The sequence below is a fragment of the Haemaphysalis longicornis genome, unplaced genomic scaffold (genome assembly GCF_048455015.1).
Source record: "Haemaphysalis longicornis isolate Haplotype H1 unplaced genomic scaffold, Haemaphysalis longicornis Haplotype H1 scaffold_1, whole genome shotgun sequence".
NCBI lineage: Eukaryota > Metazoa > Arthropoda > Arachnida > Ixodida > Ixodidae > Haemaphysalis > Haemaphysalis longicornis.
The window spans coordinates 467,471,840-467,496,285 of record NW_027526203.1 but is presented as its reverse complement, the minus strand read 5'-3'; the positions used below and the strand labels follow the sequence as shown (position 1 = coordinate 467,496,285).

The following is a 24,446-nucleotide window of genomic DNA, read 5'->3' as shown; positions in this document are numbered from 1 at the left end:
GCCTGGGCCACTTCGCGGCCGTGGCCGCCGCCTGCACAGCGACCATGCGGCTCGCTCAGTGGGCTTTTCGTGTCTCCGGCGCGTTTTCGCGTCCAATGTAAATCAAAAGTAATAGAAACAGAGTGCCTGGAATCGCTGTAGAACTTCGGTCGCGGCAAGCTGCCCGATGAACTGACGAATTCACGGCGCCTCCACCGCCAACGATCGGGTCGTTCGTTCTGGAGAGCAGAAGCTCCGCCCTCCGGCCCTCCGATTGGAGCAGCGAGCCGGGCGAGCCGGCGAAAAGCGCCGGCAGTGCGGAAGCGGCAAACACAAACTCATGACGTGTGTGGATGTTGTTTATTTACAAAATACCCACGGGATGTCGATTGCGCGTGGTCCTCTGCTGGCTGCTCGGTTGCGTTTCTCACACTTTAAAATTGATTTTAAATATGTTCTAGGCTGTATTCGCCGCTGATATTTTGCAGATGATGTATATGTGTCCACACCAATCTATTTCCGAAGTTATCTCGCCTTCAAAATTGTTGGGCCCCTTTAAAAGTACGTGTTCTTGGGCCATTCGGTTTATGATTTACCCTGGTAAGAAACTGTGATAAAAACCACAGGGATAGAAATTTGACGACAGGAGATAGTCGCTCGTGGTGACTTTTTTTAGCTCTACGCTTCGGATCTGCGCGTCTTTCGGGGCGTTAAAAATAAACTGGAATATGTTTGATGCACATTAAAGGAACATGAGTTCGACATTCCCCCAAATAACTCAGCCATCGCCTCCATTACTACCTTGCATTGTTTCATTTTCTGACAAAAAAATTTAGTACAATGCATTGAGCTATGTACATTCAAAGTTTTTCTCTTTCGGGCGCTTCTCTATGCGTCAAAAAAAAAAAAAAAAACGACAGCGTGAGGGCGAGTAGGAGGGGGGTATTTGTTTGTTTTTGTTTTCTTCGGGCTTTTCCCCCGAAAGAAGACTCATTTGGGACCAGAAACCTGTGTGTTATTTTCATAAATTATTCGCAATCCCAACCATAGCTTTTAGCCCTGCGCGTCTTGTCAGGCGCTGGTATATTTGCCCCTAAAATGGCGCTCGAAAAACATCTGTTGCTGCTCGGTCATGTGAATAAATCTCGCAGGGACCTCGAAGAAAGGTTTGATCCTTAGGGGATCAGGTGGTGAAAGACCAATGAAAACAATTTATTAGCTACGAATCGTCATGTGGTTCTAAGACCTTGGGGAATAGAAAACCTTAAAGGGGCCGTGAAGACAAAATGCAAGTTTGGTTTATTCGAAAGATTGCATTGTAAGAATAGCACTGGCACTTGAGAGACTGGCGTGAATTTTTTTTGCCCTCTTTTCTGTTGGCCGACCCAATGTAGGGGACGGCATCAGTTTTGGTGGGAGATCCGCATTGGTGGTATGGAGCCAGGTGCCGGCAGTGCTGGCGGCCTTGTCTGCTGTGCTTGCTACAACTTACAGAGCAGATAACGAAGTTCACTTCGCAGGTGCCCCGTATGCTGAAATACCATATTCTTTTTTTAGTCTCAACCGCATTATAATCGTTCTCCAAGGACGCGGGTTCGATTCCTGGTGGTGGCGGCCGCTTTTCTGATGGAGGCGAAAAGCAAAAACGTCCATGTGTTCGAGATTTTGCCGCACATTAAGATCCCAAGGTGGTCAAAGTTAATCCGGAGCCTTCCACTACGGCGCGCCTCATCGCCTGTGTAGCGTCAGCGCGTTGAACCCCATAATCAATCAAATCATCATCGTCCTCATTTCCCCACTCTAGTTGCCGCTGCGCCGTATTCTAAATTCAGGTCGGCTCTCACATCTGGAAGCCTCAGTCGTAGCTCCCGGATGGCAGCGATGACGTTTTGCACTGGCGTTTGATGAGCACAGCTGATAGCGGACGCCTAGTACTCACGGAAAAATCGAAAAATGAGCCTCATATCGCTATCGTGTTAGAAGGCTGATTGAGCCATTTTTCGTGGGCGCGAATCGTCCAGAGATGTCATGGCCATCAGCCGTGCTTGACAAGCGTCCGTGGGAAGACGTGATTACCTCCATCCGGAAACGACCACGCAGCAGCGAAAAGCGCACGCCAGCTTGAAGCTGGAATGAGGCGCGGCGGCAACTCAAGAGTGAAAAAGAGGAGGCGTTTCGACAGCCTCGCCGTTATGACACAACGGCAGAGGTCAAGGAAAGGATACGTGAACCGACTCACAACAAGCCTACTGGAATTACTAGTCAGGGTAGGTGTCCCGAACCGCACTGGGTGCCTTAAGAAACCACTCTTCGACCGGTTCCATGGACTTTATGGACGCCCGTTCACGCTTCCTTGAGGGGCAACGAATACGCCCACCAACAAGCCTGCGCTTTTACCTCTCAGGCTATGGAGCTGCACGAGGGCAGTCACCCGGGTGTCACGTTCAGGGACATAATCCAACATTATCGCCTTCAGAGACACACCTTACCCCCGCCCCACCCCGACCTATCCAGGGAAGAATAAACTTCCCTTTCGGCTAATTCAACCCGGCTCCTTCCCACAACCGACGCGTCTTCGCTTAATGCACCCGAATCGCTACGACGCTGAACGTACATTTTGCTCAGAAGTAGGTGCACTCCGCCCGATAATAGGGGTTTGCGACGGTCGCCAGCCGTGCCTAGAGCCAGCCGTGCCCCATTCCACCAAAGCGTCTCACCCACCGTAACGGATGCTAGCGCAATATTGTGTCGCCTAACTACAAAAAGTGCCAACAATTGACGTTTTGATATCAAGATAGGCTAACATTGTGAACATAAATGAAATATTATGTGTCTATGCCCAGGAAATAGCGAGAAATTACTTTTCGAATCTTCCGCGGACAAGACGACTTCAAGCTCTGTCTGTCAAACAATGGATGGCGCGCCACACGGACAAACGCGTTAGAGTTCCTCGAAGCTGTGCAGGGGACTCTAGGGCGCGGGGCCGGCGAAGACTTTCAGAGGTACCGAAACGCCAATGCTCCCATCGTGGCTCAAACTCAGCAACACCCTGCAGCAGACATTCTCGCGGCCACATCTTAAGCCACGCAAACGTAGAAGTTTTTAAGACTTGAAGCCTGGTGTTATGCGTATCCCAAATTCTAGCGTGCAGCAAACCACGGATGACAGTAGAGAGTTATAGCAGATCGGAAATACGCTTCCGGTACGGTAACGTCTACCGTCTGGACGCCACCGCGCATGCGCAGAACCCTACCGTATACCGTAGCGGCTTGCCCGCACGGTACCGAGACGTACCGTGTCCGTCGTTCGAAAGCGGGCGGCCGCTTTGGAAGAGTTTGGGAGACGTACGATTGGCTCACGCCTAGCCGAACGGATTGTAAATATAAGATCGTTTAAGAAAAAGGAGGTTTCGACAAGTGAAATCCGCGCGATTCTGACAGCACAAGCAGCAAGCAAAACACGGTCCCGGCCCAACTGCCGTGGCTTGTGTCGTCGAGCGACGCATGTCCGATACCTTCTTTTAGGTTAAATAAAGGCGATACGGCTACATAACTAGTATTAACAGCGACATGGGGCCCGTCTACAAATCGGCAAGTGAGGAACAGGCGGTATCAGTGCGAGAAACTCTCAAATACAACGAAAAACTAGAAACAGCCAGCCGTGTGTACTGAGATGACTGAGAGCCCAGCTTGACCTGCTGGCGCCATCTATTGAAATGGCGTAGAGGTAAAATGCACGCTTCATGTTCACGCAGTCGCAGTTCGAATCTCCGTAGGGGCTTTGGATGTTTTATTTTTCTAATACCGTCTTTAGCGCTTTTGCGAACTGAAAACTAATATGTCAGCACAGGAAACGCCACAGACTCACGAAAAATTGCCAAACGACGTACAACACAAGTCGCTCTCAGTCACGGTAGCATGGCCGGTAGTTACGGTCTGCTATAACCCTTAAAACGAGCCTTCCCGGTACGATCCGGTAACGGGTACCGTGTACCGTACCGGAACCGTTTTTCCGATCTGCTATAACTCTCTAGTATTCCCGGGGCTGTAGTCGACTATTATTTCGGGTTATATTACCTGGTTTCACCGGGATCCGGTAAATAGCCGTAACACCATTTGATGAAAGGCAGGGTACATCAAATATGGTCATTAGCTGGTGGAGTTGTCTCGAACGAATTCGGCGTGAGTAACAGGCTTTCCATGTATACTTCCAAATTAAAACGCCTGCCGCGCAAAAACGACTGCTCCGGAATTCCAGGTCAGTTGGGCCACCTTGTGTAGTCTTTTTACTCTTCCTAAAGCTTCCTACAAGTGACTGCTTTGCATGTCTAGTTCATCTAGGCGCTTCATCGTGTCATCAAACTTGTCATACGCACGCTGCGCTGAGCGTTCCGTTTCAGAGGCTGTTGCTGCAATTGGTACAAGCAGTTGGGTCTTTTCATATAATCAGATCAATCTTTCGGGGTATCTCCTCTGATGTGTGACTGCATTTTCCGGTTTGAGTGGCGTCACGGCAGGTTTTGCCCTTCCACGTTTCGCTCATTCAATCAGCCCTCGACATCAGTGAGAGGTCAACGACATCACAGCATGTACCACAACAGTAAGCATTGCAACACACCCTGCACTAAAGAGGATCAGCATTTTCACGCAGCTCTGCACACGCTGCGCACACCAGTTCACACGTTGCAGGGAACGTACAAAGAGGTGGCAGAACAATGATAACGATGTTTGGGAATTTTTCACATAACCTGCGGGAAACCCCTGAAGGTACCATTCACTGCACGTCTCGGGTGTCGCCACTGCTTGTAATGGAACGATCCTGGATTCCGTTGGTTTAGATAGACCGTCCATGTCAGGAGTTCATAAGTGTCAGGCTGAAGGAGGGTGACAAGGCAGTTGCGGCCTCCTGGCTTGCGGCACAAACATGACGACGGTGCGTCAGCCTGCGGAAAACACCAGCAGATATTACTGGGTGCACCCCAGGTGTCACCGCTGAGCAAATGGAGCTAGAGATCCTGTACATAGCTCCCCTAGGGGACCACAGTTGCGCGTCCATCCGCCGTCTCAAGTTCCAAAGTTGTGCGGGAAAGCCAGCCGCGACGCTTGTCGGGGCAGCCGCGCCGTAGCGGCGGGGCCGAGTCGGCGTGTGCGAGTTCCGAGTGACGGCTGCGCCGGTAGCTGCGCGGGCAAGCTGCAGCCTCTGACCTGCACACGGCTGGAAAAAGAGTTCGGTGCGCAGTACTGAAAGCGGGCTTTCCTGTCATTGGGGAACCGGCGGCGCTGCGGCCCGTGGAAATCGGATTCGTAACGCTGGCGAAGCGACTCCTCAGGCTTATACAGACGTCGGGCGATGGCAAGTGCCGTGTCTTTCAGTGTCACGGGGTTTGAACTTACGTGGGAGGCTGAGGGACGTGACGCAGTTGCGGCCTGCAAGCTTGTGGCACAAAGAAGATGGTATCGACCAGTGGAAAACATCCGCAGAGATTACATGGTGCTTCCGCTACTGCCAGAGTGTCTTCTACCAGAACGCCTTCAACCAGGTTACATGTAAGCGGCGGTTCGGCTATACTGAAGCAGATCGCATGCGCAGGAAGTGTCAGTTCTTTTATTCTACCGTGTACAAAATACGTGGAGAGAGCGAACAAGTTCATTTGCAGAACAGGATTTACGTCGAGTCCTCAAGTCGGCCCATGGTGCTCAACATATCGGCTAGGGTCTGGCGGCTGTTGCGGGACAGGTTCGGTTGCAGCGCGGCTTGTCGCAGGCGCCCTCTCAGTGTTGCCATGGCCTCTGGTGAGAGCCGCTGCATGCTAACTCCTGCGGTGGCGAGCACCGACCGCAAACACTCGACCTGCGGCAAGCATTAAACAGCGTCAGTGCATCAAGGAGAACAGACTTACTGTCCCGCGAAATGAGGGCCTTCCCGGAAGCCGGACGGACACACGCGCGTTTGTCCACTGCCGGAGATTGCTTTCACGATTACCTCGCTGCCATTTTTTTTATACTGCGACCATATTTGGGTCAAATGAAATTCATATGAACACGAAACAGCTGGAGGACTTACCAACGCCCAATATCAAATTAGTTTGGTGTGCTTAACCAGTTTCCTAAATGTCTGGTAGGTGTCACCCGAAACGGTGACAGCGAGCGGGTTTGGACAGGTAGCATCCACTCTTTGTGCACGAAGGAGATAACAATTCCCAACCCCCTCCACACCGCCGCTATCTCCCTACGTGAACGAAAGACACGTACTCGATTACGCAATCCTCTTTCCCCTTGGCAAGCTTTGAAGCTCATAAACAAGCCTAATTGTGTCGCTTATCTTGCTTCTTTTGTCATATAAGGAGCGCGCTACAAAATGATTCGCACGAGTTTCTCTATACGGAAAGGGGACATTAATGAAGGCGTTATATCCACCCTTTCAATAAAAACAAAAACAAGCGCATCCCATGAGACAAAATGTAAAAAGAAAAAATAGAAGGAAAGAAGGATGGCGTTGCCTTGCCTCTGCTGGGTGGCCGAGAGATGGCGCCCTGAGGATTACGAGTCCGCAGTAGCACACAAGCTTCCCCAAATTCTGGGCGACCAGATCCACGGCCGGGGCGGAGCTGGCTGGGGCGCTGACAACGCCGCTCCAACGTGCTAATCCATGGACTAGCTCCGCTAGGAAAAACACATACGCGGTCCAACCTCGTGGGGCCGCCGTTGGCTCGGACTCACGCATTAGGTGGTGTCGGTTTCTGTAGATTATGATGCAGTTCGTCTGCAGTTGCTCCAGGAATGGAATGAAGTTGGGCCTCTGCGCAATGACAGCAAAGCATTCACACTTACTGCAGTGAACAAGAATATTCTAGTTCCCTGTACTTCTTGATTGAGAGCCCCGAAGGACTACATGGTTTAAGAAGAGGGCACCTTCCAAAAAAATAGGCCAATATGGCCTTTTAGTTCATTGCAGCCGTCGAGACGAAGCTGAGGGCCTTCATTCTGTCGTGGCATCGACATGTAGAATATGTTTCAGCCAAGGCATGTGGAGTATTAGGATTTTTGCGGGGCAATGCAAAACATTATCCATTTGAAACTGAGCAACTACTGTATATTACGAACTTTCGCTCTATTCTTGATTATGCCTGCACTGTGTGGGACCCTTGGCTAAGGAATGACATCCGAAAGTTAGAAAGAGTGCGAAAGTTAGCGGCCCGTTTTGTGTTCCGAAATTACACTAGGAATTCCAGTGTATCGTGTGAAAAAGATTGTTGGTTGCGCACTATTAGAGGAACGAAGGGCTCTTAGGTTGAAGCTAATGCACAACATTTTCCACTCCAGGATTGGTATTCAACGAGAACAGTGCATACTTAGCCCTGATTATGCTTCTTTGCGTCTAGACCATGTGAAGAAGGTAAGAGAAACGAAATGCAATACAGATGTGCTAAGAATGATTATTATTATTATTATTATTATTATTATTATTATTATTATTATTATTATTATTATATTATTATTATTATTATTATTATTATTATATTATTATTATTATTATTATATTATTATTATTATTATTATTATTATTATTATTATTATTATTATTATTATTATTATTAGGCAGTCGGCGGCGAAAGCAGCGGCCGCACACTCACGCACTGTTTTGACAGGTTTCTTCGGGGGTCATGGCGTGGTTGCAAGGACTTCGGTGACTCAAGTGGGTCCCTTCGGTTGCTGTCTACCTGCTGCCAAGTGCTGCGGACCCGGTGTTCAGCAAGACCAGGCCATTGCTTCTCAGCTGCCTTGTGCGGCTGAATTTGGCCTGAGTTCGGCGGAGTATCTGGCAACCTCGTACCTTCGGCTCGTCGGCGCGCCCAGATAAACCACCCACTTCTCCGGAACGCTCTGCAGTCGGCGGCGAAAGCAGCGGCCGCACACTCACGCACTGTTTTGACAGGTTTCTTCGGGGGTCATGGCGTGGTTGCAAGGACTTCGGTGACTCAAGTGGGTCCCTTCGGTTGCTGTCTACCTGCTGCCAAGTGCTGCGGACCCGGTGTTCAGCAAGACCAGGCCATTGCTTCTCAGCTGCCTTGTGCGGCTGAATTTGGCCTGAGTTCGGCGGAGTATCTGGCAACCTCGTACCTTCGGCTCGTCGGCGCGCCCAGATAAACCACCCACTTCTCCGGAACGCTCTGCAGTCGGCGGCGAAAGCAGCGGCCGCACACTCACGCACTGTTTTGACAGGTATAGTCGATAATTCTCTGTTTGAATGCGAACTGCCAATTGCCGCTGACTGCCAATTTATCTGAGTGCCATTTGTTGGTCATCGTTTGTTCATTATGGCGGGTGACGACAACAAGTGCATTGCATGTATGAATGATTTGCCTGCAGATGGCCGCATTATGACGTGTGCTGAATGCAGACTCTCCTATCATGTCGGGCAGAACTGTTCAGGCATAGCGGCTAACACTTTCACAACTATGGGTCAAGCGAAGCGCGATAACTGGGTCTGCAAAACATGTCGCACGGCAAAAAAAAGGGGTGGCGCCGGCGCACAAGACACAGGTCCTGCGTCCGATAGTGGTGAAGTGTTATCCGGGTTAATGGCAGAAGTAAAGAGCATTCACACTAAGCTCGATGCGCTACTTTTGCTAAAGACAGAACTCTCGAAATTGGCAACAACAGTTCGCGAGATGGAGGAGTCTGTATCTTTCCTGTCAAAACGGTACGACACTGTACTCGTGGAACTCAAGTCAACTCAAGAAAAGGCGGCCTCGCGGGAAGCTGAACTGCAGTCTCTGAAAGAGGTGGTTCAGACGCAAGCGCATCAACTGGACCAGATTTTGCGTGAGCAGAACGAAGCAGAGCAGTACAGTAGGAAGGCCAATATGGAAATTCATGGTTTGACGATGGCTGTTAAGGAAAACTTGTCAGAATGGATAGCGAAGCTTGCCGAGACGCTTGAGGTGCCGAACTTTTCAACGGACGACATAGTAGCAATACATCGCCTTCCGGCAAAACAGGGTACGATTCCTACGATTCTGGTTCGCTTTGCTTCAGTGGCTCTCAAGGAAACATGGTTTGGTTTGCGCGGAAAGCTTCGCGAGCTGCACGACTCTGACGTCATTCCAAAGTTATTCTTCAATGAAAACTTGACGCGAGCAAATCGACGGCTATTTTGGCTGGCTAGGGTAACTGCTAAGGCAAATGGCTACAAGTTTGCTTGGGTGAGAGGCGGCAGAATCTTCGTTAAGAAGTTCGAAGACGCTCCACTTATCCGAGTGATCAGCGAGGCAGACATCTGCAGGATAACTAGGGACGCAAGCCCTCCTTCTGTATCGGAAAGCGAGGCTAATGTCTAAAAATCCAAGAATGAAAACGCCTTCAGAAACCTCATTCCCTAACTTTGAAAGTTTCAAGGTTAATTTTGGACCAAGCCAAAATAACAGCTTCACAATTGTAAACCTGAATATTCGAAGCCTCCGGAAATACTGGGACGAGTTTAAGTTGTTGGCTGAATCGGCGAGAAAGTTTGTTGATGCATTTATTTTAACCGAGATAAATGTGCCTCAACATTGGCTGTCTTCTGTTGCACTACGAGGTTACCACTGCCATTCCATTACGCGTCCTAGGCGGAGTGGAGGCGGCATTGCAGTTTTTGTGTTAGATAAATATGAAGTGACGCGTTTGGAAAACAGTTTTTCCCACGCAGAAAGCCTATCACTAAATCTAAGCTGCACGCATAGTTCCTTAACCCTGCTGGGTGTGTACCGCCCTCCGTGCAACAGCAAAAGTCGTTTCGTGATTGAATTAGATGATGTTTTACGGCGACATAGCTCGAAAGAACAATTTATCTTGGCAGGTGACTTAAACATTGATACTTTATCTACTACAAACAAAACGGCGTCAGACTATTTATCTGCTCTTTCTTGTTATGGCATAGATTGCACCATAAACGCCCCTACGCGTGAAAGCTACCTTAACGGTAAATTAGTCAGCTCTTGCCTGGATCACATAAATGTTCGAGCTCCCAACCACAAAGTAGTTTCTTGCATTATTTCACAACAGATAGCGGACCACTATTTCACTGCCTGTCGAATCACTGGCAGTTCTGTTTCGCTCCTTTCCAATTCTCGTGTCCAGGCTGATCACATGAAACTTGTGGTTAAGGTAACTAACGAAATAAAATTAGACAAGATGATCAGGGATCATAATTGGTCGCTTCTAATCAACTCTAATCCGCCACAAGTAGTTTACGAAGATTTCGTAAAACAATTAGACATCTTCCGTACACAATGTCAGCGCCTCGTCGTCCCGAAGCGAAGAAAAGAGCATAATTGGCTCACTTCTGAAGTTATGCAGGCTATTTCACACAGGGACTGGTTATGGCATCGTTCAAAGCATGCTCCAAAAAATGTTTCCCTCAGACTGGAGTACAGATCAGCTAGAAATCGAACTGTAGCTCTTATTCGTGCAGCCAAAAGGAGATACTTCGAACAACAATTCAAGCAATCGGCAAAAAACCCGAGGAAAACCTGGTCCCTCATTAACACCCTTCGATGTAAAAATAATGAACGCCCTCCCCTCTCCCAGAATTTTTCTGATGATCCGGTAGAAACAGCAAACTTATTCAATGAGTATTTTACGCGTGCATCAGCGACCACTTCTAATAGAAACCTTGTTAATTGTACACTAACCAATGCAACGCCTGCGTCTGCTTTTCTCCCATCTATATCTTTGGATGACCTTACGGGGCTCATTTTTAGCTTTCGGAAAAACAAGCCCCCGGGAATAGATGGACTATCAATAGCGTTACTTCAACGTAACTTCCAGGCCCTTTCCGGTATCTTACTTTACCTGTTGAATGGCTTCCTCGAAACAGCCATAATACCTCAGACCCTAAAGACGGCGGTAGTAAAGCCTCTGTATAAAAAAGGAAAGAAAGACATGTTCGAAAACTACCGACCTATATCTATACTACCCATTCTTTCGCAAATTTTGGAGAAGTTTTTACTCCAGTGCATGATGTCATTTTTGCTTAAATTTAAGGTGATTTCTGATAGACAGTTCGGGTTTATGGCTGGCAGAGGGACTGTGGCATTACTGGAAGAGTTTGCTGATGAGTTCAATTCTGCATTTGAAAAAAACCTAGTTAGCTGTGCACTGTTTTTTGACCTTTCAAAGGCATTTGACACGCTAGACCATAATATTCTGCTCCAAAAGTTGTATCTTGTGGGTTTTCGTGGACCGTTCCATGCTATACTTCATAATTTTTTATGTGAGCGTTTTCAAGTTGTCTCTGTCGATGGTCCAGGTATATTCAGCGGCAAACTTCCCATAAAAGCTGGTGTTCCGCAAGGATCGACACTGTCTCCGTTATTATTTAATATTTATATGAACGAACTTCCTGCAGTTACCTCAAAATGTTCCGTTTTCCAATATGCAGACGACACAGTTTTACTGACTTCACATTTGTCACTCACGACAGCAGCATGTTTATTGCAAAGCAATGTTTGCAGGTCAATGAAGTGGTTCGCGGAAAATGGTTTGTTAGTTAACATGAAAAAAACTGAACTGTTATGCTTCCGTAATCCGTTGAAAAGGGTAAACCTAAACGTGCCAATTTTTTTGCATGAGCAGAACTGCTTCCAGTGTCAATGTGTTCCGTTGGATTACGTAAATTCGATAAAATACTTGGGTGTCTATTTTGACAGTGACTTATCGTGGAACAGTCACTTAGCTTTTGTTTGCGGTAGACTGCGCGGGGCTGCGTGCGCACTGTTTAACATGAAATCTTTGGTGCCACTACCGGTGAAAAAAATGGTTATGCATGCCCTGGCGTACAGTGTCCTTAGATATGGTATCACAGTTTATGCACATTGTTCTTCCAACTGGAAGGATCGAATTGATAGCCTACTGAAGAACATGTTAAAAAGTATCGTTTACAATTCTTCCGTATCTGTTTCTGATAATTTGTTCACAGCTGTTAAACTGCCGTCGTTTCATTCTTTGTTTCTTGAGACTGTCATTCTCAAGCATTTCTGGAGCTGTGATTTCAAGATTCAACCCAATGTCTCAAGAGTGTTAAGAAACGAGTTTCGTTTTTCAGTACCCCGGTGCTCTACCAGATACGGTAAAGCAACAAGAAATGTATATGTGCCTGTTTGTTTTAATCAATTATCTGAAGATTTTTTTACTGCGACCTCAAGACGACAACTGCAGAAACTGTTACAATCCCTTCGTTAAAGTTTTTTTTTTTTTTTAAAGAGTGCTAAAAAGCAGCATTCACAGTGTTCGTTGATGTTCCTTAGTCTGTGTCTCTGTTGTTTTTTTTTTTCTTCGGCCATTGTTTGACTCGCCGATTGCCGGGCCCAGTCCCTCAAGCCTCCCTTTGGCTTTGACGGGCCCGAACACTATGTATTTTCTCATGTGAATGGCAATAAACAGATTATTATTATTATTATTATTATTATTATTATTATTATTATTATTATTATTATTATTATTGATTGTGGGGTTTAACGCGTCACCGCTACACAGGCGATCGAGGCGGGCCGTAGTGGTGGGCCTCCGGATTAATTTTGACCACCTGGAGATCTTTAGCGTGCGTCGAAATCTCGAACACACGGGCGTTTTCGCTTTTCACCTCCATCAGAAAAGCGGCCGCCGCGGCCGGGAAACGAACCCGCGTCCTCAATGTCTTCTTTCCCCAGGACAATATCTAACAGGCTTCCTGGAACAGGATCCCTGGAATAGGCCTCCTTGGAGTACTGCTACAGTTATGTCAAATGGCGCATTTTTTCCCTTGTTATATCATTTTTTTTAATTTTTCAGTCGTGTTCTCAGGTTGTGTATGTTTCAGTTCATGATTTTGCATTTATTGTGAAATGACGCGTATTGATTGTTGTATATTTCCTTCCTCCCCCGATACTGTAATGCCATATGGCGCAGTGGGCACTGGAATAAGTAAAAACAAATATCAGAGCCAGTTTTTATGACGATGACGGTAGTCTGTGAAGTCGAGAATAGGGCCAAAATAATCAGATGCACTGACAATCAGATGCATCGAGTCTATAGGGCGACTACATACTCCTGGGAAGCTTTGTCTCAGAATGTTTCAAAAATAACCGCTATTTACCCGCAGCGATGGCGCGGTGGCCAAGGCATTGTGCTGCTGAGGCCAAGAAAGCGGGTTCGACCCCGGCCTCTGTGGCTGCATTCCAGTTGGAGGCTAAAAGCGAAAACGCACGTGTGTCGGGATTTTGGCACAAGCTTTAGAGGTGTCAAGGCGGTCAAAATTAATTTCTAGCCCTACATTACGTCGCGTCACATGATCTAGGTAAAGCTTCCGCGTGTTAAACCCCCTCAAAACATAAAAGAATTGAAATAACCACCAGTCCAAGTTTTAACAGAAACAGCATTAAGCCGCCGCTTCTCAGCCATTCCAGCATCACAAAGCAAATTTAAAATGGACTGTCCCATGTTTGTCCAAGTTTCGTTATGCTCATTAACTGAGAAATATGCTAAACAGCCAATTACCACTAGCCGTAGTTTGTTTTGCACACGTTTGGACTGCACCCGGTAACTCGTGCTTTGTTCCGTGTATTCGTTCCACTTTGCTCAAGCCGTGATTCAAGCCGTCGGGTGCAAATTTTAAGCGAAGCTTCAGCTACAAACACAGAAACGCATGCGACCTTTCCTCTGACCTTCAAGCAAGCGCCTCGTGCGCGTAAGGTCAGGCAAACGCACGTGCAGTTCCTCGCCCCAACGGAAGCTCCACCGACCACGATTCGGTCACAAACGAACCAATTCGCGGCGGCGATGGCAGCTTCCGTAGTGAAAGCCTCTACTCGCTCTTCCTTTCCAAGGGGAGGGTTGCGGGGAGGGTGAGGGCGCGTGCAACCAGAAAATGGTGTCAGGCCCAGGCTGCATCAAACTTCACTTGTCCCCAGCAGCGTCTGTGCTTTGTCTTGCCGTGAAATTGTGTGCGCGTTCACCTCGTGCTCTAGCCCGAAAACTGATCTTCCGCTCGACAAACTTGGATTAACTGTGTTCGACCCCTGCAAAATTTTTGGCTACGGTGGCATAGATGTATCGTGTCGGAGACACAAACTTCTTTCTTAGGGACGACCGCGGACCGCGCTCGAGAGAAATAAAATTTGCTCATGAATTTCGCCTAAATTTCGTGTCACATCAACGCGGTGTGCAAAGAAGCTTCGCTGGTTACCCGCAGAGTGGGAGGTTCCGAGTTTTTTTGTTTATTCTCTTTAGCCGATATACCAGCCATAAAGAATAAATGTCTTATAAAAGAAATGGAAAGGTCTTTTAAGCCCTCTATCAGCCATTATATTTCATTGGTTCCAAAATCACCCTAGATGTGGCTCTGCAGATCGCGTGCAAAGTTTGTTTCGTTCGACTGCGTTCGACACGCACTACTTGGAGTGCTCTAACCGACGAGCGCACTCCGCTTTGCCGTGCGACTCCGCTCAAAGTGCACTAGCATCGAGTGACAACCCGCAAATGAACTTAACTTGAGCTCTTGGCATGGCTTTAGTAGTAACATGAAATAAATTTTGCATGCTAACAGAATATTTCCGGTCGTCAGCGGTAACGTACAGCCTTTGTCGAAATTTTCTAGGCCACGCCGAATGTTTCTTGGCCACAAAGAAATCAAAGCTAAAGCCTAACGTTGTAGCGTGTTAGCCTCTTTAGCTTCTTAGCTTAGCAAAAGCTTAACCTCTAGATCAGGCTACATGAGAGCTACAGTTACGACCATCTTCTTACTATGCGAGCAACTGCCTTTCGGCTGTGTACGAGATTTCGGCAACGTTAAAGATCCCAAGGGGGTCAAAATTAATCCGGAGCCTTCAGCTACGTCGCACCTCATCGCCTGCGTTGCGTCGGCGCGTTAAACCCTACAATCAATCAATCAACTATATTTGCAGCGCTACTGGGAACTGGAGACACAGCAGCTCGCCGATATACTGTTCGTGCCTGGCGCACGACTACCGTCTTTGTCTTCATTCCCCACTCGGCCACATCCACCGCACGAAGCTGCTCTTTGGTCTACTAGAAGGCTATAGAACCCGTAACAATATTGCCGTGAACCATGCACTGGGTTTGTTTATGTTTTGCTTTTGCCGACCGGCTGCGCCGGACTGCGTTATCAGTGCTATCCCTGGGCCAAGTGAAGCGCTTGTTCCATTCTTTATGTGGCACGTGTTATCTCCTTTGATAGGGAGAGTGTTTCGAACTAACGTGACCAGCCTAGAATAACCTTCTTTGATATACAGTGTTCTGAATGCAATTCGACGGTTCGAGAACCCCTCGCGCTGAGAGATAAATGCCCGCAGAGCATACGCTGCGGTATTCGATTCGGCGACACTCGCCTGCGCAAGTCACTTTGTTGAATTCAGCTTCGCCGCCTCTGTATTCTTTGAGTTGTTAGGGGAGAACAAGTTTGCTCCAATAAATTTGTTTTTCCTTCAAGACAACGGCGTCGTCTTTGGCTTCGTGGCAATATGGTTGGAAGGGAACCCTGTATGCGGTGGTATGGTATGGGTAGTTGCTATAGGTAGTTGTATCACGGCGTTGTATGGGTTGAATGGGTAGTTGTATGGGTAGTAGTAGTATGGTTGATAGTTGTATGGGTAGCAGTTGTATGGGTAGTAGTATCACGCTGAGTCGTTGATGCACTGAAATTGTTTAAAGAGTACGGTCTTGGACTTAATTTTACGTGTGAGCTTCCGGCAAATGGATGCCTACAATTCCTTGATTTGCGCTTTATTTGGAGCCAGGACATGTCTGCTGGGGATATTCCCTAGATCTGGAAACCAAATCTAAATTTCACTCTAGGCACTCTAGGAATAGCCTTTTCTGTGTTACGGTTTGCGGTTTTTAAGTCCTGTTGGCATAAAACTGAACAGGTTCCAGGCGCAGATCACCAGGCTTAACGCCGCCGCTTTCCCGGAGCAAATAATGGCCAAGACTGCCCAGAAGTTAGTAAAAATGGTCGGTGCGAGAGCGAAATCTATTAAAGATGGTCTTGCGGCAGAAAGAAGGAAAACTGCTGTGATCCCGTATATGCACCGTTTATCACATGGATTGAAGAATGTTGCCAGACGTTACGGGATTAGAGTACTTTTTTCTGCTCCGAATAAACTTGGCAAACTGTGTAAATTGGTTGAAAGGAAGTTGTCAGGACAGAAGACTGACAGCTGTTGAAATGTTAACCATGCTTCCCCATTTGTCCCGTGCAGCACGGGAATTGTGTACTCATTGCCATTGTCATGTGATAACGTATATATTGGCCAGTCAGGCAGGTGCATCAATGTTCGATTCATGGAGCACCGGAGGTCACTCAAGAACAACCGTCATGCACATATCACCCGGCATTGCGCGACCCACACAGATAAGGACGAAGTGCAATGCTGTCCACTATTTGAGAACACCAGCGTGTTGTGGCGGCACGATCACCAATGGACAAGAGAGATAATAGAGCTTTCTATATAAGAAAGAACGATGTAAAGTGTGTCTACCGCGCGTCGGTGCCATTACATGAAAAGGAATTTCTTATTAAATGCATTAACTTAGGTGTTTTGTGGGTTGTTTGTTGAATGTGAGCATTGCAATCTTGTTTATAAAATCGTAATCGTGCAACCTTTGTAATCTTGTGTTTATCAAAGCGCACTTTCGAGGGGTTGACCTGGGCACGTGTTCATTCTGAGTGTATATTTTTGTTTATGCTTAATAAAATCAGTTGCGAGTTAGCGCCGCCGTGTGCGTTTTCTGCGTTGTCGTCCTGTTTCAAGATCTACTTAACGATGTAGTTGGTGTGGTATAAAACACAATTTCGATGAACACGGGAGAACAGGAGCAGTAGCAGGGAGGAGCACTCGTCATCTGCACAAGGTATACTCTTTTTCCCGTTGTGCTTTTCGCGATTATTTGCAACATTATCTTATTTTCTTTTTGCAGCCACTGCAGGCGCAGCCGTGTATACTCGCCAATTCAGCTTGGCAAAAGTGAGACCTGAGGATTTCTCCAAAGTCAGTTGTCTCAATGTGCGAGCATATAAACCTGGCGTCAAAAAAAAAAAAATCGCAGGGGTACCTCTGTGTAGCGCAGACACAGTTGCGCAGCTGCGCCGGCTTCTTCAATGCCTTTCGTAGCGTTCTGGATCACAGCCCAGGCTAGATTCCTTAATTCATCGGATTTCGTGGCGTTCGAAGCTGTGGAAAGAAGGGAGGCGGAAGATTAGTCAACAGACTTTCTGTGTGCTATTAATGGTGTGGGCGTACGCACTTATTGCAATTTAATTAATCAGCGCCTATATAATTGCTTCTGCTACCGTACCTTGTGCGGCTGTTGCTGCGAGACCTTGGCGTTCCCCTGCCTGCACAACAGAGTAAGTACGACTGGGTTTAAAGGAAAAATGCGGAGAAAAGACGAAAGGCGGCGCTTTCAAATGCTGAAGCAATAAAAATATTTACGAAAGCTAAGCCTGCAAAACTGAAGGATTGGTCATTGAGCGCTATGGGCGTCCGTATGAAATGCCGCGCAAGCCCATGCAGGAGGGGGACACGGTGGCGGGGCAACTGGTACTCTATTTTTTCCAATGCAGGTCACACGAAGTACACAACTCCTTTTCAACACGGTGAACCATGGTATGGTTTCTTTTTGATAAAATACTTGCGTCGGCCAAAAAAATTATGACGCCCAAATTTATCTCATAGGAGGCTATTCCCATGCTTCGTGATTTAGTTACGCTCCTTGTTCAATGCAGCCGATAAGTATCAGCGACAAGTCCGCACGCGCCTTACAATGTGTGTGTTTTGGAAGGGATGCGGGTTCCGGGGGTACATGTTTTGCCTTTTTTTTTCCTTAACTAGCAGGCGCCATGTGATGGGCATTGCGAATACCGAGCGCGTAACTCATTGGCTCTGATTACCACATCAGGTTATTTCGAAGGGCCGCCCAAAAATATGTTCCCCTTGATTTCTAATCGAAATAGCAGGCATTCTCCTGAAAGATTGCAGCACTAACCTCCAAGTTCAGCGCAGAACCAAGCGAAATACTTGCGATGGTCATAATGGTGGCTGGCTGTCGGATTTCTGCGCTGCTGGCCCTCCGGCGAACGGCACCTCTCTGTCCTGTTAAACGGGTACGCGGCAGCGGCATACTTAACGTGATATGTAGAGATGATTGCTAACACTTTGACGTGATCTTTAGTACTTCAAATTCTCAACAAACGTTGGTGCACAAAAATCGCGCGGTTTATGTGGCATGCTAATCCGTAGCGTCCACTTCCAGCACTTTTAAATCGATCGAAGCTTTCTTTGGCTCTTCCCTCCGTCTTCCGGGCAAGTAGGGGGGGAGAGGGGGGGGGGGGGCGGGGTGCTGTTGCTGCTGCTTTCTGGCCGGGTGCACCGGCGGGTACTGTTCCCGAGATAACACACACGGACTCGTATTTCGGCCGCCGCCGGGCAGCCTTTCACAGTTTGTGTGATGCAGCATTGCCCAATGCGCAGCTGGGTTTTATCTTACACCAGATAATGCTGGCCACCGCGCATCGCTTCTGCTGTGCCCGGAAAGTGACTAGGAGGGTAGGGGGAGGGGGAGGGGGAGGGGGGGGTGCGCCTGGGAAGTTACACCTGATTTGGCTCGGCTGCCCGTATACCGTTCCGGAGGGGCTGGCCGGAATACGACGGGAGACTGAGACGTTGGAAGTCGTGCACTGGCCACTGCTCACCATTTTTAAAAATCAGAAGCTACACCAGGCAATATAACGCTCTGAAGAAATTGGCGGATCCCACGCCTTGGTGGGAATCGCTGAAAGAAGCTTTTACCGTGGCATATCATCGTAGAAATGTTCTTGCGTGTGGCATTTTGTAGACTGTTACAAAAAAAAAAAAAAAGAGCAGCTAACTTGCGCCTTATGAATAGAGAATAGTGACACTTAGAGTAATTCTAGCCAGTACACGCATTTACCGAGAATCGAAGTCTTTCGCAACCATTTTTCTACAATGGCCCGTTCACTACGAAGTTCGAAGGCCACGGCACTGATATGCTGGCTTTTCCTTTAAAGTTTTCCCCACTCACCTGCTGGCATGCCCCTCCTCGCAGAGGCACCACTCCCATCGTCGAGACTCCATGCCCTGTCTTCTTCCATCTTTAGCTGGAAGGAAGGAACGGTGGCAATAAGTACCGTCGCTGCGATGAAATACAGGCTCCAAACGATCACCAGCATAACGGACGGGAAAATGGTGAGACTGGACACCGAAACATGAAAAAAAAAACTGAAAATCGGCACACATTATGAAGTCGGGTAAAGGAACAGCACGGGGAGATGATTGGTTGATTGTAGGGCTCCGGATTATTTTGGCTACCTGGGGATCTTTAACGTGCGCCGAAATCTCGAACACATGGGCGTTTTTGTTTTTCGCCTCCACCAGAAAAGCCAGCACCGCGGCCGGGAATCGAACCCGCGACCTCGTTCTCAGCAGCGCAACGCCTCACGCGGAGATGGAAGGCGAAGGAAAACAATATACAGGGCCGCTAACTAATAGCGAAACCGAACCTGTTCGAACACGAGTCCGTTCTAACGGAAGTCAACTTGGAAAAACGTTACCAGTCTCACAGGTTGGACGAGCTGTTCGGAAGATTGATGGTTGGCTGGAGCTCGGCTGAAGCTTCGTTGGTGAGCCGGCGGAACATTCTGAAACGTTTTCAGGTAGTGGGGCGCGGGTCCGTGCTGTCATTTCCCTGGCCGTTGCCTTCCAGGCCATCGCAGGGAACCACGGTCGCGCACCCGATAGTGGAACAGCGGCTTCTGGTCGGCAGGCTGCCCTCTCGCTTTCTCACGACCGCCGCAGGGCAAGGCCGGAACACCCACTTTTGTTTTTCCCGTGACGACGCATACCCCCACAATGGCGATTGGCAGTCTTTGAGGAAATTCTGCGATTGTTACCCGTCGCAAACCACAACCACCTTGCCACTTCAGGGTAACAATCGCAGAAATTTTAGCTCAGAATTTAGACAATCAATTTGACAAAAAGGAAAATGTGTTCAGCCAAAAGAAATGAGTTTGAACAGTGACACTAACGTCCCTTCCTTATGATGTCTCAAGGGCTAGTGATTAAACAAATCACTCGCACATCAAACACAAGCACAGAGGCTGCACACGTGTGCGTATTCATTGCCCAAAAATTGAAGTTCCAACTAAGTGTTCGCGTTGTCTAGATTTGAATCTCTGCAGCTTGATATCCGCGTTTGTTAACAGCGTTGCGCGTTTCGCGGCGTGCGGCGTCCGTTGCGTGCTGGGCCGCGGTCATTATTTTCTTCTTGACTTTTTTACTGCAAAGCAGTATATGTCAACCCCCCCCCCCAGTTATCATTCCGTTGTCATCTATTTACTCGGCGCTGCTCCGGGGCTCCTCCTCACTACCGCTGACACCTCTTTCACAACTATTTTCCCCTCGCCTCCACCGATGCCCCTTTGGCAAGTTGCGCAGTCGGCAGCTAACGGCGGTATGCGTTTATCAGACGATTGCGAAAAATAAGCAGAAGGACGGATGGGCGTAAAAATGCACTGACGATTACTACACTACCTAATTTGGAATTTGTGCGCAGCGCGAGCTGCAGTCTTCTCGGTCACGGCGCATTTCTGGTGGTCTCAGGAAGTGTTCGCGTGATCAGCGAACGCGCGGTGGCGTGCGCTACACTGCTGCTACCACGCAGCGCGCCGCAGCCGCCGGCCAGCATGTTGCAAATCGTGTTTGAAAATCCCGCGCAAATGTCACGTGGTTCGGATTAGCCCCGCACAAGGAGGGAGCAGCGAGTATTTTGTTTGAAATCGTGTTTGAACCTCCCGCGCAAATGTCACGTGGCTCGGATTAGCCCCGCACAAGGGAGCAACGAGCATTTTGTTTGAAATCGTGTTTGAACCACCCGCGAAAATGTCACGTAGTTTGGATCAGCGGAGAATGAAACAGCGTCTGGGGAAAGTGTCAGGGGGAGGGCGCTCCTTGGTGGCGACACATGAGACATGTGTGAGGGAAAGTGACCGGGAGAGAGATGACACCGTAGCCGCGCGTGTCGTACTCCACCTCACCCTTCGCTAGACGCTCCTCTCCGTTTTCTTTCTTTTGTCGCTGCTGCGCTCGCTCACTCGGTTACGCGGACATAAACAGACGCCGCTCCCGCGAAGCCCAGGTATACAGCCAAAGGGCTGCCCCCTAAAACGACGGAAACACGCCGTCGCCGTTTCCGGTCAAATTCCACTTCGCCACGTATGTGCGAATCCCTCCCGGTTGAAGAGAAACTTACCCAGTTGAAACGCCGGCGTGAGCCCATATTTCCTTTTCAGGTTGGAAGGCCTTCCAAGCGAAATTCTCGCCGGTGTCTTTCATGCCTAAGCTTGCGCCATCAACGGTTGCCGGTTATGCGTGCGCGGTTTGCAGGTGAAAAAAAAAAGGGGGGGGGGGGGGGGGGGGCTGGTGCACACACAGCTAGGCTTCATCCTGCTACCGATGAAATACCGGTTGTGCTGTTTGGAGATTTAGATGTCGAAATTACATGGCTCAGTGCGCTTAGTCGGCTGTCCTCAATCGAGTGGTTCGGGTGGGGGTTGATGTGTTACACATACATCTTACACAAACAGTGAGATGCATACGTGGGGGAAGGGAACCTAGCCGCTACATGTTTGTATGCGAGAATGGAGCTCAATGACTTCCAGGTATTAAATCGTTATGGGACGGATGCATGCCGTTCGTTTGGAGGAAGAATAGCAAGAATTGAAGCGTTGGCCCGAACACAAGCGCGAACGGGGGCAAAAACAAAGGAAAGCTGCTGGCGCCGCCGTTAGCGCCTCAAGTTCAGGTAGTCGAGTAGCAGCGAATCCCTCCCGGATGAGCAGCAACTTGCCCGCTTGCAACGCCAGCGTGAGCGATATCACTTCTTCAGAGGCCTGCTTTTAAGAGATATTTTCGACCGCGTTGGTCATTTCTAAGCGCGCGCACATGAACGGTTGCCGGGTTTGCGTGCACAGGTTTGTAGTGGAAAACAGTGGGAGAGGGGGGGGGGGGGCGTGCACGCGCATCTATAGGTTTCATGCTCGTACTGATGGATGGCATGTCCGTTGTGCTGGTGCGAGGTTGAAACGCGGACTTTAAACCGCCAAATGTGACCTGTCCGGAGTCCTTGTGGTAGAGTAGATTGGGTTTGTGTGTTACACAAACAGTAAGATGCTTACGACACGGGGAAGGGGGGGGGGGGGGGGCACGGGCAGCTCCATATTTGTCTGCAAGAACAAAGCTTGAATCTTTCAGAGGTTCATTCAGCTAATGGGAAGTGTGCTCCATAGCAAATTACAAGCATGCTTTGTTTCGCGCGCGTGCACTCCGTGGACTGTGTCCAGCTTTGCAAGTCATCCTTCTTCACAGAGTGGAAGGGCACTAATTTTTTTATTTCTCTTCATTTTCATTTTTTTTTTTCATTTCGGGGGCGGAGACGCGTTCATTCTATTCTCTTCCACCACCTCCTCCCGGCAGGCCAATGGGAACGCGTCGCGTGAATTCTTTTGTTGGCTGTTTTTTTTTTCTTTTGTTGCAGTGCGGGAGCACATGAGCTGCAGTGCCGTGTTCTTTCCTTCAACCTGCTTTGTACACCCGGAGAGATACCGCAAAACATAAAAGCCCCTTCCTTAAGAGAACGATGGTTCAAATCCGAAACGTTCTCCTACGTAAACTGAGTCAAAGCCAGTCCAAACTCCAAACTGCCCAATTTTAAGGCCAGTCACAACACCTAAGTACAAAGCCAACGTCAAACCATGCTTTGAGTATGTATTTCATCACCAGCATCGCTAAAAACGAACGAATAAACGAACGATGAAGATGATGATGAAATATATTCTCTAAGCAGAGTTGGGCTTTGGCTTTGGACGAACGAACGAACGAACGCCTTTTAAGCATCTTCTTAAGAAAGGAGCTTTGATTTTTTTGTTGAATCCCATTGTGCAAAGTTGGCTTTCCTGCAGTGCGTTTTCCCGTTCAACGCCGCCAGTAAGGCATAGAAAGCTTCCTCTCAATCCTCGACAAAGGATGGGATAACAGCTTCTCGGCCGCAGCGAAATGGCAACAAAATTCATCGCCAAGCCTACGGCGTGGGGAGAGCACGTTCGTAGAACAGGGGGGTCACGTGACTTCAGCATGCGCCGCGCCTGCGCAGTGGGAGAACGCAGCGGTGAACTGGCGCTGCTCGGCGTGACGCCGTGTGTGATAGCACAGAGCGAGAGCCGAATGAAAGACTGCCGAGCGCCGCTGAGCTATGGCGCGTTCCTGGGCGTTCGAATTGCTACACATAAACAGAGAAGTGTCCTTGCCGAATTTTCGAAAATCTACTAGAGCCAGTTTCGTTTCAATACTAAGGCGGACTTCGTTCCAAACGTGATTCCGCGTCGGTGTTGAATGGTCAGCCACAACACAACCTCTAGAACACCCCTGCGTCCTTCTTTACGCCAAAGGAAAACATCGCCGCTCCAGAAACAGTTGTCTTCAAAAATGTACGAAATGTACACTGCTTCCACTTCAAGTCGCATTCTCTTCCAGCAAGCAGCAGCTGTTCATCCCTCATGGTGGTAAACCAATACATACCCTGCTTCTATCTACGCAAGCACAGCCAACGAAGGGCGGCAATTTTTTTCTGTTCTACACGCCGTCCGACAGCCTTCCTTTTTTTGTAATCTGAATGTCACGCTCTTTAAATCCCTCACTCACAGCGGGCAGAAATAGGTCAACGTAACAGTCGATCAATCGTCGAAAATGAAATACGGCTTCTTTCTCCTATGAAGCTCACGTTGTTTACGCACCTCATAGCTACATGGCACTCAGGTGATCGGAACCACAACGGCCACGGCTCGAAACAACTCGTGTGACCACAACGAAGACGAGTTCCGTCGAAACTACAAGAGCACACTGCGCTACAAAGGACTTGGTAACGCACAGACGCTGAATTGGCTTACCTTATCTTCAGTGGGCGCACCGTTCGACAACAAGGCGGAATCTAAGCGAGGAACGCACCTTTTGTCCAGGCATCGCCTTCTGTTATTTTTCGATGCCACACTAATCAGCCCGAGCGGCCAACCAAGCCCTTTCCTTCTACTCCGGCCACTCTCCCCAACTACTAGCCTTCCCGGTGCTTTAGTCACGTGACCGGTTAATCTTGGGGCGACGTGTGGTGGAAAGTGGCAACGTAGGAAAAAAAACGTGCTCGGCCGGCCGCGGCGCCGAGGTTCTTATTGCTGGCCAGAGCGCCGCTAATTCAACGGTCTCAAACAACGGGTGCCTTGGAAACCAGGCCCAAGCCGCTCTCGAGTGTAGTTCCGCTCTCGAATGCACAAGCCGCTCTCGAATGGACACGACCGAGGATCCTGGTTAATCTCGGGGCCCCACCTTACGACATGTGGCGAATTCGGCGTCCCACTCCCTCCCA

At 48.7% G+C, this 24,446-nt stretch overlaps 1 protein-coding gene across 9 annotated transcripts; it reads right to left on the bottom strand.

Moving 5' to 3' along the window:
- Window positions 1-5,566: 5,566 nt before the first annotated feature.
- On the bottom strand, window positions 5,567-24,165 carry LOC144156218 (uncharacterized). 9 transcript variants are annotated; one of them, XM_077688101.1, is made up of 7 exons: window positions 24,035-24,164; window positions 19,059-19,134; window positions 18,003-18,109; window positions 17,313-17,352; window positions 17,070-17,188; window positions 6,484-6,777; window positions 5,567-5,829 (listed from the first exon to the last, which is right to left on the bottom strand). In XM_077688101.1, exons 1-7 carry the CDS (start codon window positions 24,047-24,049, stop codon window positions 5,644-5,646), a joined length of 837 nt encoding a protein of 278 aa, XP_077544227.1. In that variant the 5' UTR covers window positions 24,050-24,164; the 3' UTR covers window positions 5,567-5,643. The 9 variants fall into 9 exon arrangements, with proteins under 9 accessions (XP_077544227.1, XP_077544228.1, XP_077544231.1 ...); XM_077688102.1 differs by having other exon boundaries at window positions 23,977-24,136; XM_077688105.1 differs by lacking the exon at window positions 24,035-24,164 and adding an exon at window positions 23,824-23,845.
- Between the last annotated feature and the right edge of the window lie 281 nt (window positions 24,166-24,446).